The 14,790-nt window shown below is 35.1% G+C and overlaps 1 protein-coding gene across 1 annotated transcript in view; it reads right to left on the bottom strand.

Moving 5' to 3' along the window:
- Nucleotides 1-14,790, bottom strand: part of LOC127989671 (BMP/retinoic acid-inducible neural-specific protein 1) — a 162,732-nt gene that overhangs the window by 122,211 nt on the left and 25,731 nt on the right. Inside the window, exon 2 of the mRNA XM_052591443.1 lies at nucleotides 2,585-2,852. Coding sequence (XP_052447403.1) covers nucleotides 2,585-2,802 — 218 coding nt within the window. The 5' untranslated portion in view covers nucleotides 2,803-2,852. The remainder of the gene's footprint in view (nucleotides 1-2,584; nucleotides 2,853-14,790) is intronic.

Genomic DNA, 14,790 nt, shown 5'->3' with positions numbered 1-14,790 from the left:
CTTTGACCTTTGTTTAAAAAAAATACTTCCTTGTTGCCTTTTTCTCTATCACTTTTTAGAAATCATCAGAAGTTATATATCACTTGAAAACATAAAATTTCAAAATTCATCCTTTAAAACCCATTTTAAAATCAGACATTGGATTACCATGTACCACAAAATGTTTTCAGTCATGAATTATAAAAATTTAGGTTTGTATCATGCACTTTAAAGTCTATCTTCAAAAACCTGAGTGACAGTTAACAGGTTAATTAATGAAATTTAAACACATTTTATTTATTGGTGAATAAAGGGGATATTTCTAGCACAATGCCTTTATGTAAAAATTATTTTTTATTTTGACGGGTTAACGTGAATAGCTTCAAATTGACACTGGTTTTACTCAAATGAAACGGTAAAATTCTTAAGAAGTGACTTAGAACAGTTCTGGTGAAGTTGTTTATGTATGCGTCATATGCTTCAGTCTATGTAGTAAACAAACCCGCACGTATCTGCCATTCATTCATTCATTCACACAGAGACGTGCAGATAATGCAGGAGTCAGATTTCAACCAACTTGTGTGGCATTTACAGATGCTGGTCCATATGGAGATTTGATTAGATTTGATTGATTTATGCTAACTTTGACAAATTCCGTGACTGTCCATATTAAAATTGAAGTTTCAGTTTCATGACTGGATTTTTAGATTCTGTCCGCGGAAATCATATCGCTGTATGCTTCAAGAACCAGATTGATCAGGACCTCGGTACCATCAGTACTTAAATAAACCTGGTACCGTCACATTTTTATTTTTTTAGTACCGACTTGGTACAGAAGTACGTACCAAGTCTTTTGACAACACTAGTTTCTTCTTAGACTGTTATAATAATGACATGTAGTAAAGCTCTGAGGAGTCCTGCAAAAAAAAAAAAAAAAAAAAATTATGGCACATGCCATTAATTTAATGACTCCCTGCTCAATAATGTTGCAGTATTGTGATACAAGAGCCGCTACCTCCTGTTCTCTTGAAGCGGATAATTGCCCAATAATGAAGCTGGAGCTTCTTCATCTAAACCCAAAGAAAAATCACACAATCTCATGCTTATCAGATGTTTATCCTGTCTCAGAATACTTCCCAACAATGTCACAAACTCGTTTTAGATTTGCTACAATAAATCAAAAAATTATTCTCAGTAGGTCAACCATAGACTCAGCTGTGCCTCAATGTTTTTTACTTCTCCTACAGACCTTCTGGGGAGGCATAACACAGCAGTGAGCTCTCTGAAGCTCTCTCCTAAGGAGTTAAATCTCCTAAACAATAAAAGAGCAACCTCACAGCAATAACATAACTGTAACGTTTCAGTTCATAAGTATCAGGTGTCATTGACAAAGAATGATAACGACATCAGGAGCATTAACTAATATTAAACTCACATTTAAACAAACATTTCTATCGGTTGCACTTTCCTATAAAGTTAAATTTGTTAAGATTAGTTTACATGAACTATGAACAATACAGCAATTCTTAGCATTTACTAATACATTTTCAGATCCCAAAATTTATATTTTAATATTACTATAACTGGTTGAATATTTGTATTACCTAACATTAACAAAGGTTAATAAATGTTCTGAAATATATTACTCATTGTTAATTAAAGATACATTAGTTTATGCATTAACCAATGTCAACAAATGAGACCTGATGTAAAGTAAAGTGTCTTTAAAAATGTTCTTTAAAATATTTTCAGAGTAAACAGCAAAAATCAATGCTCCACACAAACAACAGCCAACTTATAAACACAGTACAGGTTCCCAAACCTCCACACCAATGCATTTCAATAATTGTTTGCTTGTTCCCTATTATATGATCATCTTGACAAGAATAAAAATAAAAATCTATTTGCTCAGATTGCACTCATCTTCAAAGAGCAAATTTTTGCTGATGCAATATTTCAAAAGTTGAGAAAATGGTCACACTTTAGTTTGGGGACCAATTCTCATTATTAGCTATTAACTGCTTTTGCCTCAATAAACTCCTTATTTTGCTGCGTATTAACAGTTTGTACGGTAGTTGTTAAATGTAGGTATGGTATAACATTAAAGGATCTAAAATGTGATCATGCAGAGTAAGGCATTAATTTGTGCTTTATAAGTACAAATAAACAGCCAGAATGCTGATAATAAGCAATTAGTTAATAGTGAGAACTGGGTCCAAAATTAAAGTGTTATCACTCTCAGGAAGCACTTTCTTGTCAATGCAATATTTCAGAACCAGAAAAAAAAATAAAATAAAAAAATAAAATTCACTGCACAAATGCTCAATATTTCTTCCAAGACTGGAAAACACTATTTTAAAGATCTCAGCTGTTTCATGAGCGTGGGAACCCTGTAAGCATAATAGCGTGGCGCTAATCAGATTGCATGCATATCCTCTCTGTATGGCCAGAAACAAATTATTGTGACTTTGAACTTCTATAAGAAAGGTTCAAACTCAAGACAATTATTCACAATTCGCACATTTTAAAGAGGTCGCAGCAGAAACTTTTATATCCAGCCGTTAGCCAATAGCAAACTAAACAGTGCATGGTGTCTATTACTCACCTGTAAATCTTATACCGGGTCGTGAATCCTTGGCGAAATCTTTCCATGAAGGAGAGGTACCCCTTCGAGTGGTGGAAAGGGCCACGGTCAGAGATGAGCCAATCAAACTGCTTAGCAACATGCTGCTCATTGGCCGAGGGCTCTTGGCGGGAAGACTGAACTGTTATATGGTCCCATATAAACAGGAAGTAAGTGACTTCAATGAGCCTCCAGTTCATGCTTCACTCTCGACCGCTCTCTGCTCATTCTCGCTCCATTCTGTGGAGACCTGCGAAACGCAAGGAACACAAGACAACATCTGAGCATCATTCATCAAACTCCCACACCATTTCATGTGCTATGAAATCTAATCCTGTTGGCATAACCTGCAATAGCAGGCCGATAGATTGTTTTATTAGCAGGCGGTTTGCAGAGCGATGCGCAACATGACTCAATGCCCTTTTCACCAATATGATTGAACGAATAACAAACAGTAAGTACAGCCTTCACTTTATTCAGACTAATTGGTGGCATGATAAGTTCAGAAGGGGTAAATGTCAGCTTTGTGATATGTTGTGACATGGGGACAGTTCGTGGAGGAGGATGGCGGCGAATCTCCGCTGGCTACAGTAATTAATGCCTGGCGCATGTTCGCACATGAATATATTACATTAGCTTCATTTATGCAGTTTAAGTTGTACATGCTGATATCCTGGTGAAAGTGAGATGGACAAGAGTTAATAAGCTGCTGTCAAGAGGCGTCTGTAAAAGAGATGTTAACATTAAAAAAACAGACCATTATATAACAGTGAAATAATGATTACGAGTCCAGAAAAAAAACTAAGCACATCCGACCACCCTTATGTCATGCCACTCCAAGGTTAAATATCATGAAAACTATCCCAAAATATTTTATCTTACAAAGAAAAAGAATAAAAAAATACACAAGTCTCATCTTTGGTCAAAAGATGTAAACTTATTGTTACGTTTGCTGGTGTGTGAATTGAAGGTGCATTAAGGAGAAGATATACTAAAGGGTAATTTTAATAATCACGGGAGAATAAGGGCACATCCAACACAACTCTACAATAAGATAAAATACCACATCAATCACGGACAAGGAGAAACTCAAAAGACAGGGTATTTAAGCACACGGGGAGAAATCAGGTGAATGGAGACAGGTGGGGATTAATCAATTAACCAGACAAAAACAGGAAAATGACCAAATAAGGAAACAGAAAGTCAATGAATCTAACAATTGTAGGCAGGGCCTAAAGCTAACATTTTGCCACATGTGCCTGTAATGTGCCAATGGCCTGTAATTTGATAAAATGCATATCTATTACATGAGTAGCAGTGTAAAATTATAGTGGATTTGGGCAACAATAAAAAAAAAAAAATATATATATATATATATATATATATATATATATATATATATATATATATATATATATATATATATATATATATAGATAGATAGATAGATAGATAGATATGAACGCCCAAATACACTAATTTTTTATACTTCCACTCGTGTAATATATAATATACATTACCAGCCATTGTATGTGCTACAATTTTTATTTTATTTAATTAATTATAATTATGAATTATCATATTTAGCTATTCATCCAGGGTTAACAGAAAACTATCAGATAATAATAAGTATAACAATTATACAAATAAAAATACACTTTTTCATGACTTGAATAAAATGAATGTTGAAATGAAATACAATTTACTTTGACATCCTAAAGCAACTGAAAAACACAAACTGAAATAATATTAATAAAGCACTTGGAGATGGAGCAGCATTTACTGCAAACCATGAAAAAAGATCACAGTGCTTAAAAACACTGTGTGCATCTGATTACAGATTATAGAATTACATCACAGGTTTTGCGTTTTCATAACTGTGCTTATTCATATAAAATGTCAGGCATTGTTTGAATTAATAAGAAATATTTTAGACCAACTAGAGAGTGACAAGATGTTCCAAGTACTCCCCAACTATTTTCTCTCATTTGGCACTTGGTTGATTTTAGCCCCTATCATATTATTTGTATTCTTGTGCTTAATTTAATCTCTGGATGACTTGCATGATAGTCATGGGAATTGAATGTTTTAGCAAGATAATCTAGGAGAAACTGATGTAAAACAGTTTTGGTTCTAAAAACAGGCCTCAATGTCTAATGCAAAATATTATATGTGATGTGAGCTTCCCACAGCCAGCCTGTGTGTGTTATTCAAATAAGCTGGATTTCCATATCACAGCATATGTCAGCAGCACTTATGACTGTCTGTCCAACAGCATGTTTTTTATGTCACGATAAGAGCCAGACAGCACATGCATTAGAAGCCCAAACTCGTAGCTATTAAAAGACAACATTAACCCTCCTCATGAAGTATCAGACAGGATGTGATGCAACTCTGACACCAGAATCAAGCACATGTGAGTGACTAATACTTCATAACTTCCAGAAGTATTTTCATAATAATAAAGCTTTTTGTAGGTTTTCTTTTCTCTTTTCTTTTTTTTTTTTTAAGTAGCATTGGCAAGTCAAAATAAATCAGTTGGACAGTTCGTAAAAATTCAGAGTAATTTATATTTCTATGTAAGAAAATGTAATTCAATGCTGCTATCTCTTCAAGGTTATTGTAGTTAATTAATCAATCAATCAATCATTCGATCAATCAATCAATCAATCAGTTACTACTTTACGAAAAATGTGGTATGTGGTATATAATGTATTTTTTTAGTTTTATTAGTTGCACTTATGATAAACTTATTTAAGTGTGGTTATCCTAATTGAGAGCATTTATCTATATGTATATATGCGATATAGATAGTGCTTGAAAAATATATGATCATTTATTTTATCATTTACTTGGATGTTGTTCGTCCTCATAAAGAGACACGATTTTCTTTTGCCTTTTTCCTTTTTTAACTTATGCATATATTTTAATAGTGTATCATGACTTTATGAGTCGAGTTGATTGTAGTTTGGGAATTTAATTACAACATTTTTGTGTTTTTACTGTTAATAGGAATCTGACCTTACGCACCTTCAATAAGAAAAAAGTTATGAATCATTAATAAGTTATTACATACACACATCATGTATGCATATTTCCATAATTACCCATTTGCATGGAAAATATTGCATTAATAATCATATCTGAAAATGCAATAACCGGCCGTGATCCATGTATTTGTATGAATATTACCATACATAGTGTTTATCCTTATCTTAAAGGTGTCTTCATACAGTGCGCACATAATTAAGAGGTGCATATGCTATGAGCTCCAGGCAGCTGAATGCAGATTAATATTCTCTCCTCTATGCAATTATCTAATTGACAATTAAATAATTTCTTCCCTCTTCCTGTACGGCTTTTTACTGTCTTTAATGAATGAAGATCTCGCAGTCACACAGGCTTCTGCTGCCAGCATCACCTGCAGTTACAGATATGCAGCTGAGCTGTCTAATGAGGGCTCCTTTAACTAATTAGGTTGCCTGTCAGAACGTAACAATGCATCCTTTGACTGAAATTACAAACATGGAGAGAGACAAGTTAACCCTTTGAAATCTTCACACTAGAGCAAATAGTTCAGTAGTCTGTACCTGCACGGATTTTCCAGAGGTCTCCGACAGACGTAATTGTTCCTCAGTAGTAAATGCAATTACAAAGTCAAGGTGAATCATGATGGATCAGCAAAGTTAATGTAATTCCAGGCACAATGGAATAGAAAAAAGCTTTTGAAATTTAGCTTTAGCTTTTTCACATTATCATATTGTTATAGGGTTTCAGTTTTAGGTGCATTTAAAAAAAAAAAAAAAAAAAAAAAAAAAATCCATAAAAGATATTGAGGTCTATATGGTGTATATTATGAACACACAAATTGTGTCTGTCATGATGGTTATAATAGTTAACTAAAACAAACTAATAATGATATAATTAAATATCTATCTATCTATCGATATATATATATATATATATATATATATATATATATATATATATATATATATATATATATATATATATATATATATATATATAATTAATAATAACAATAAATAAATAAACATTTAAATGAAATAAAATCTTCGTTTAAATACTCCTAGGTACCATGGAAACATTTCTCATTTTTGTTTAAATTGTATTATGTAATTACTGAAACGGAAATAAATATACACATAAAATAATAAAATATATAGAAACAGACATAAAAGCTAATAAAAATTTCAAAAACACACAAAAAAATTACTAAAACTTTATAATTTACTCATTCACTTTAGAAATTCTGCTAATCTCCTTTTGTGTTTTGAGACAGTAATACGAGAATGTCCATTCTTAGTTGGTTGGCAATGGGAAATTGTATTGCAACCAACAAAGTTGCTAACTTAGTTAGCAACTATGGTTTTGGGAAACGCTCCCCAGCTCCTGTAATCAGTGAGTGTTTCCCTATCACAGCTTTCACAGCTGATGGCTCCTCCAGAGGAAGTGCGGCCATAGCAGCTGGACGTTACTGGACCAGTGGCAGCTGGATTGGCTGTGTGAGGGTTATTCTAAAACAATCCCACAGCTCTCAAACACTCATCCAACTCTCTGACAGATGCCCATCATGGGTTTCAGGTGTCTGCCAAGCCTGGAGTAAAAATATCACCTACTTAATCCCAAAATAAAAATTCTGCTATCATTTACTCATGCTACAGTTGCTGGTCCTTACTGATTCCAAAGTATTTTTTTTTCCAGACTGTGGAAGTCAACAGCTACCAGCAACTGGTAGGTTACCAACATTCTTAAAAATATATGTGCATGTGTTCAACATGAGAAAGAAACTTATACAGATTTGGAACAACTGGAGGGTGAGTAAATTATGACTTTTTTATTATTTTATTATTATTATTATTATTATTATTATTATTATTATTTAATTCGTTTTCTTTTCATAGTTTGCTAAAGGGTACATACATATGAGCCTGCATAGAGATTGTTGTTGTTGTTTGAAAGAATGGATGCAAATCGGCTTTTAACCGTAAAGAAGCACATGCATCAAGTGGAAAGCGATGGCGGTATGTGAAGCACTGACCATGACAAATGCTGTCTGATATTGATATTTCTTGTGGTGCTTAGACAGTCACCGAGGCACGGAGCCAAACCCACCGCAGGCTTACGGAAAAGCACAAACATATAATAATTAATCTGTGCACATTTATACTGCACTGAGTGCAATACTGTGACGTATACTGACAGAGTGAGCAGGAGAACTGTTTAGATGTCTAGCAAAATAATCCAATTTGCACCATGATTTATGTTTATTGCAAACAAAGAGCCACATTGTCTGTTGGGGCAACAGGGTCATAATTTATTCAGCCTCTCACTTTAAGTAATGCACCTCTTCCTATCTAATCGAGAAAATTGCATGTGCATTACGGAAAACATCGCAGAGGCAGAATACTTACAATGCCAAGGCTTATTGTGCCGTTAAATATGAACACAATCACCTTGCCAGACCTGGTTAAGGTCCATATAAAATAAAAATTGCTTTCTAAATCAAAGTCCTTAGTCTTGTGGTGCATGATTCATCAGTGCATGTTATTCCAAAGAAGAAAAATAAAGAAATAAAGAAATAAAATGAAATAACTTGTTCTGCCTCTTCATAGGGTTGTCACCGCACTTATAGTGAGTTTTACTGAATAATAGCATAATAGCAGCTAAGTGTCACGACACATCATATACAGTTTACACACAATTATTATTATTATTATTATTATTGCTACAGTATAGAGGAGGATCAAGTACTACAATCAAGTACTTAAGTAAAAATTCAGATACCCCAATAAAATAGCCTAGTAACCCAGTAAAAGTAAGTACTCCTTTTCAAGTTTACTTGGGTAAAAGTACAAAAGTTCTTTATTTTTATTAAGTAAAAATAACTGATTGATTAATGTTGATTTATTTTGCATTTATATATATGTACTCTATCCTCCTGCTAAAAATTCATGTCATATACTGATTGATACTAATAACTACTGGAAACGTGTGCAAACAAGTGAAAATAACAAAATATGTAATCTAGTAAAAACAAATGAGGAAAACCAAAATGTGTCCACCATTGTTACAGTGAATATTGGAATATTAGCGATAAAAAAGTAGTATAGCTTTGAATGTATGTTTTAATTTCATCACTTTCACACAGCATCCTAATTTAGGCTTCACTGAAAACTGAAAAGAAACTTTGTAAAGTTTGAACCGAAGTCGTACTTGAACTGAAGTGGTTTTGTTTCACTTTAAGTATAGCTACTATACCGGAAACTACCCTAAAATGTATTTAGTGGCTGGTGTCACCTACAGGCTTTGTGGGATAATCAGTCAAACAGCTATTTAGGCACTGCAAGCTCACATTGACTGGTAAGGAATGCCAACATTGCTCCATCCAATCAGTCCCTGATGTATAACATCAAATTATAGCCAATAAATGTTCTTTTCTTGTTGAATATCCTGTTTCACATTATGGAAGAAAAATGGGTTGTGAATGCAAAGCACCACCCGGGGTGCCCGTCCCTGTATTGCTCTGAATAAAATGTGTCTGCTAAATAACTTAAGTTGGTAAGTGTACTGAATTTCCACACCACATTTATTACAATGAGTGCTTTGCATTAGAAAATCAATGAACCCCAGTGAGCCTTTGGAAGTCTTTTTAGAAAAGGGTCTCACAGATGAATATTCCTCCGCTGATATGCTGTATAACAAGATATTTCACATTAAACACTCATACTATAATCCGCTCTTGTGCTTTAGTCGTCTCCCTCTGAGATAGACACATGCTGTTTACAAATCTCCCACCATTTTCTCTCGACTGCCTGAAGGACCTTGAGATTTGTCAATGTGGATTCATTTATTGACAAATGTTTGGAGACCAAACAAATCCGCTTATGAAATCAGTGCGGCAAATTATAATACTCGCAGTGTTTTCCATGCATCCATTTGTCCAAAACACTTTTACCATGTCGGGTCAGCCAGGACTGTCATTTTCCAGTAATGTTTCCTGTTTTTGTTTTGGTAGCATGTTGTTAACATGTTTTACCATTTCCTACCATGCTTTACCACATTGCCAGCATATCGCAAGTATTTTTTTTTTTTTACTCTTTATAGCATGATTTAGCATGTTTCTACATGTTAGAACATTGGTAACATGATTTAGCCTGCTGTTAGCGTGTTTCTTCATTTTGTTAGCTTGCTGTTAACGTTTTAACATGTTGCTTCTATATTTTATCAAATGTATATTATTTTATATGTTGCTAGAATGTTTCTAGTGTGTTTCAACACTATACTAATGGACGGCACTGTCCCAGCCCCGCACGCCGAACGTGAACGCAATCACGAAGAACCGAGAGGGAAACTATGGAAGCATATGGGTAGCATTATTCAATTTGGGATGTAATACGCAAAATGACAATGCAATATGTAAAATGGCAATGCATTTCTGTATTTACATTTACATTTTCCAATACATTTGTGCAACGTTTGATGCAAAATGAAAATGAAAATTAAATTACATAATTTTCATTTGCCATTTCCTACACCAGTTTTAATATGTAAAATGAATATTAATTTTAACGCTTTATAAGTTGCAAAATGAAATGAAAATGAAAATGTATTACAGAAATGATTAGATATGTCTAACATGTTCAAGCAAAAACTGTGGCAAAATGATCATTTAAATGCTATTTTTCTTAAATGCATTAACACTCACAGTCAAGACACTTACGATTGCATTTTCATTCAATGACCCGCAATGAATGTAGCAAAATCCAAAGTGCACATTGAAAATGCATTCCGAGCCGATCACGTCTCCGCCCCCTCCCGCCACGTCAATCACAGCGTGAACAAGGCGGGGCTTACAGAAGGTCAGAGACTCAAATCTCAAGAAGAGGATTCAAGTGAGAGAACATGGACAAGACAGTTGGTCCGTGTATGTTTTGATGATTTCAGTTTATGGCTTCAATATTTCATTCGCACTTGTGGGCGGAGCTGAAATGCTGCTTTCATCTGATTGGTCGAATCGCTCCGCCTTCAGCTCGGTCTTTTTATTCTTTCAGGCAGAATAAGAGTCAGTGCGAGTGAAGCACTGTAATGTCTGAAACCACCGCTCACTGTTAATTAACATAATATTTGAATCAGATGTAGGTGGGCACATAATTTGTGCTGCCGAGAACTACAAATTATTTCTAGGTTGTAGTCTGATATTTTATCCAAAGAGAGAGAACTATTTGCACTGTATTTATCAGTGGGACAATATTCATACAATAATTTAATGGGGTCTCTTTGCAGGTCTCAGCAGCACAAATTATGTGCCCAGCTACATCTGCTACATCATTATGTGCCTGCGGGTCATTGAACGAAAATGCAATCGTAGGTGTCTTGACTGTAAGTGTTAATGCATTTAAGAAAAATAGCATTTAAATGATCATTTTGCCACAGTTTTTGCTTGAACATGTTAGACATATCTAATAATTTCTGTAATACATTTTCATTTTGCAACTTATAAAGCGTTAAAATTAATATTCATTTTACATATTAAAACTGGTGTAGGAAATGGCAAATGAAAATTATGTAATTTAATTTTCATTTTCATTTTGCACCAAACGTTGCACAAATGTATTGGAAAATGTAAATGTAAATACAGAAATGCATTGCCATTTTACATATTGCATTGTCATATTGCATATTACATCCCAAATTGAATAATGTTACCCACATGCTTCCATAGGAAACAGCCTGTTGCTAGCTTGTATTAGCATGTTGTTAGCATTTTTTAACATTGTTAACATGTTTTAGCACGTTGTTAACATAAATGAGTTACTTTTAGAATCGGTCTCAGAAGAACTGGAGGATTAATAATAAGCATAAATAGTAGATAAGTAATATAAATTGTAATATTATAAATAAGAACATTATAAAAACTGTTCTTGTCCTGAAATGTTGTTGTAGGTTAAATGCTCTTGCAGTCTTTTGGCTCATCCTTGTTCCCCCTCACCCCCCTCTTTTTTGAGCCTGTAAATGGTCTCATTCACTCTCTGAGCTTCCTGTCTTCACTGCTTTATTCAGGAATCTCATTCCTAATGCAAGTCTTGTGTGGACTCAATCAATTGCTGTTTCCCTTCGTAGGGGCTGAGCTCCGCTTTGTTCCTGACAGTTCACAGGGATGGAGGCTTGTCCCTATTTGTATTCTGGGTCCCAGGAGTTGCTGGATTGAACCAAGAGAGATTCTGCTTTGTGAGGACGTATCGAACAGTTTCCGCCTACAAACTCCTCTGAGAGGAAGTGGAGGGTTTGGGCTTGTTCCCGAGTCCCTGTCCACTTGATGTAGACCACATACTGCCTCTGCTGACGCTGCGCTAGATGTTTACTGTCAGAGTGTTTTCAAAACCCCCACTGCCAAGACCTCTAAACCTGGAATGCATAACTAACATCTGTCTGAATCATCTGAATCAGTGTCATCTATACATACACCAGCCCTTTTAAAAAATGCAGGTGGAACTGAATCCAATAATGATGTTTTATTATTAGTATTGACTCCATTCCTGGATGCTAAATGGTAACGCGATGCTCCAGTCAAAATAAATTCTAAAATATGTGAGATATTGACAGCTAGCCTGAAGATTTCTACAGTATGTATCCTGCACAAGGAAGTGTTTCATTATTCTGCAGGTTCATAATACACAAGTGGATTATCTTATGATAATCACAAGTAAAAGCTTAAGATAAATTATAAGATATGATCAAAATAATGTGGGGAAATTATGCTTTCTTAAGAATGCAATTTTTATTTTATTATCACCTGTATATTGCTCAGTGTAAGATGGACTTAAACATGCATCCTGTGTGTGTGTGTGTATGTGTGTACAGGCCTATATATCTGAAATTCATACCATTTGTAAGCCTTTGTAAGCAATTGTAGCATATGTAAAAGTACATATGTTCAGGAAACTATAAAGTGAACACTATAACTATGATTCTCTTGCATATTTGAACAAACACTCCACTGGAAAATTATTTTTTAGCATGGCAGCGCTGCCAGACACTGGGCGATCTGCCACAGAAACTCAATCTGACCAGCAGGACTCTGACCGCGCTCTTGTTTTATATGATTTTATATTACATTTGTATTCATGTCACACACTGCACTGTGAGGTAGAGCTAATCAGGGGAGGATAAAGCTAGTGTAGTGCAATTTGTCGCGTTCAGATTATGAGTTCCAGGCTGCACACACCTCTGTGGATGGCCACACAAACGCACAGCCAATTACAGCCGCTGGCGTCCGAGTGAATGAACGAACGCATGCAAACAGCCCTTGCAGTGCATTCACGCAGCTCTCGCAGAAGCCTGACCTTCAGGAGTCTAAGCCCAGCACTCTCGGCAGGATAATTAAATGCCCACGCCTGCCTCAACCCAATCAGTAGAGCCCAGATCAATGCACAGTTTTCAAAACAAACTAATTCACTAATGGTCTGACTTATTGTTCCAATTTACCTGGCCAGTGAATTATGGGCCCTCGAGGGGAGGAGACCAGGACGATCGATGAAGAGACAGAAACGCCTGCGAGCGGAACCGCTGCCGTGGATGGGTCATTTGGCCTGGGTGTTTCTGAGCGGGATGGCCGCTGTCGTAAAGCCAAGTAATTAACGCGCTCAGACCGACAGCTTGGCCGGTCAAGGTGTTGGGGAGGTTATTCCAGATAAATTAACCATGCTAGGCTAGTAGCGAATTCAATTAAACAAAAGCTAATTCAACTGTAATCCCTCTTCAGGTTCGCATACGTTATTTATTTTATTTTTTTAAAGGTGTCATATAATGCTACATGCACATTTACAAGTTGTTTGGACTGAAATGTGTGTTGGCAGTGTGTGTACACAACCACCCTATAATGATAAAAATCCAAGTGTTTTTTTTTTTTTTTTTTTTGTAATCTCGTTAAATGTTTTTCCCTTTCTCAAATCGAGTAATCTGACCATGTACCGTCACACAGTCGGAGGCCCCTCCCACGATTGTTTGATTGAGTGAGCCTTCATCAGTCCGAGATGCAGACAAGCATGACTTCTAAGTGATTGAGGTGTTTCTTTGTTAGATGTAATAATGAACATAGCAGTAGTCATTTACTCCCGACATCTGAGCAACTGAAATCGCAGAGGATTAACTTATGTTTGGATATAAATGGAATGCGCCCTTGATCTACGTGAATGTGTTTATGTTCGCGTGAATCATTCATGATCCAGCCTCACCTACAGAAGCAGTAAGTACAATGTATTTTAATGAATCATTGCAAATCACCTTTCCTAATAATGTTTCCTAATAAAGTTTTACTATGAATGTGGCTGAAGTAAACAGACACTCAGGGTAAAAAAAAAATCACTACCATTGAGAAATTTTAAACAAACTATGTTACGGACTTTTCATTAAGACCCTAAAGAATCATATCAACTTGTGGAAAATGGGCATTATTTCAAGTGAATCTGAGTTGTAATCAAATCGATTATTATTATTATTGTTGTTGTTATTTATTGTTGTGTCATCTATTTCAGATAAACCCGCCCATATTAGATATCAGATCCATTATGAACATTAACTAACAATTAACTAAAATGTATGGGAACATTTTATTTTAAGGACCAATTCTAATCAACTTGAAGCCCGGACAGCACTTGTACATCAGCAAGATGTCTTTTAAAGATCGCTCAACCTGGATAGCATCTGCTGTGTATAAGCACCGGATAGACATCTTTAAGATGTCAGTTTTACATGAATTCTAAATCATAAACATATTTTTTCTAAACATCTATTAGACATCTGATAGGAAACGTTCTATAGATGTATTCCAGGTAAGCAAACACCCTAAAAAAATGTGTCTTGCAGATGTAAATGCAGACGTCAACTACACATCTATGTGATGTAGATGTGCTATCAGGGAGCTTATGTGCATGCATATTACTGTTTAATAGTAATTTTAAAGCACATATTCATGCCTTATTCTGCATGACCATATTTTAGAACCCTTAATCTTACAACTACTTTACTAACTATTAATAAACATCGTAATTGCATCTGACTACTACAAAACATGTAAATATGAACTTTCCAGTAGGTCTTGAGAGCACCTTAAGCTGCAGTGGAGTCGAGAAGACTGGTTCTGTGAAAGTTGTAGTGGCTAAATG

Source organism: Carassius gibelio, chromosome A5 (assembly GCF_023724105.1).
Source record: "Carassius gibelio isolate Cgi1373 ecotype wild population from Czech Republic chromosome A5, carGib1.2-hapl.c, whole genome shotgun sequence".
Classification (NCBI taxonomy): domain Eukaryota; kingdom Metazoa; phylum Chordata; class Actinopteri; order Cypriniformes; family Cyprinidae; genus Carassius; species Carassius gibelio.
This window is presented reverse-complemented; position numbering and strand designations above follow the sequence as displayed.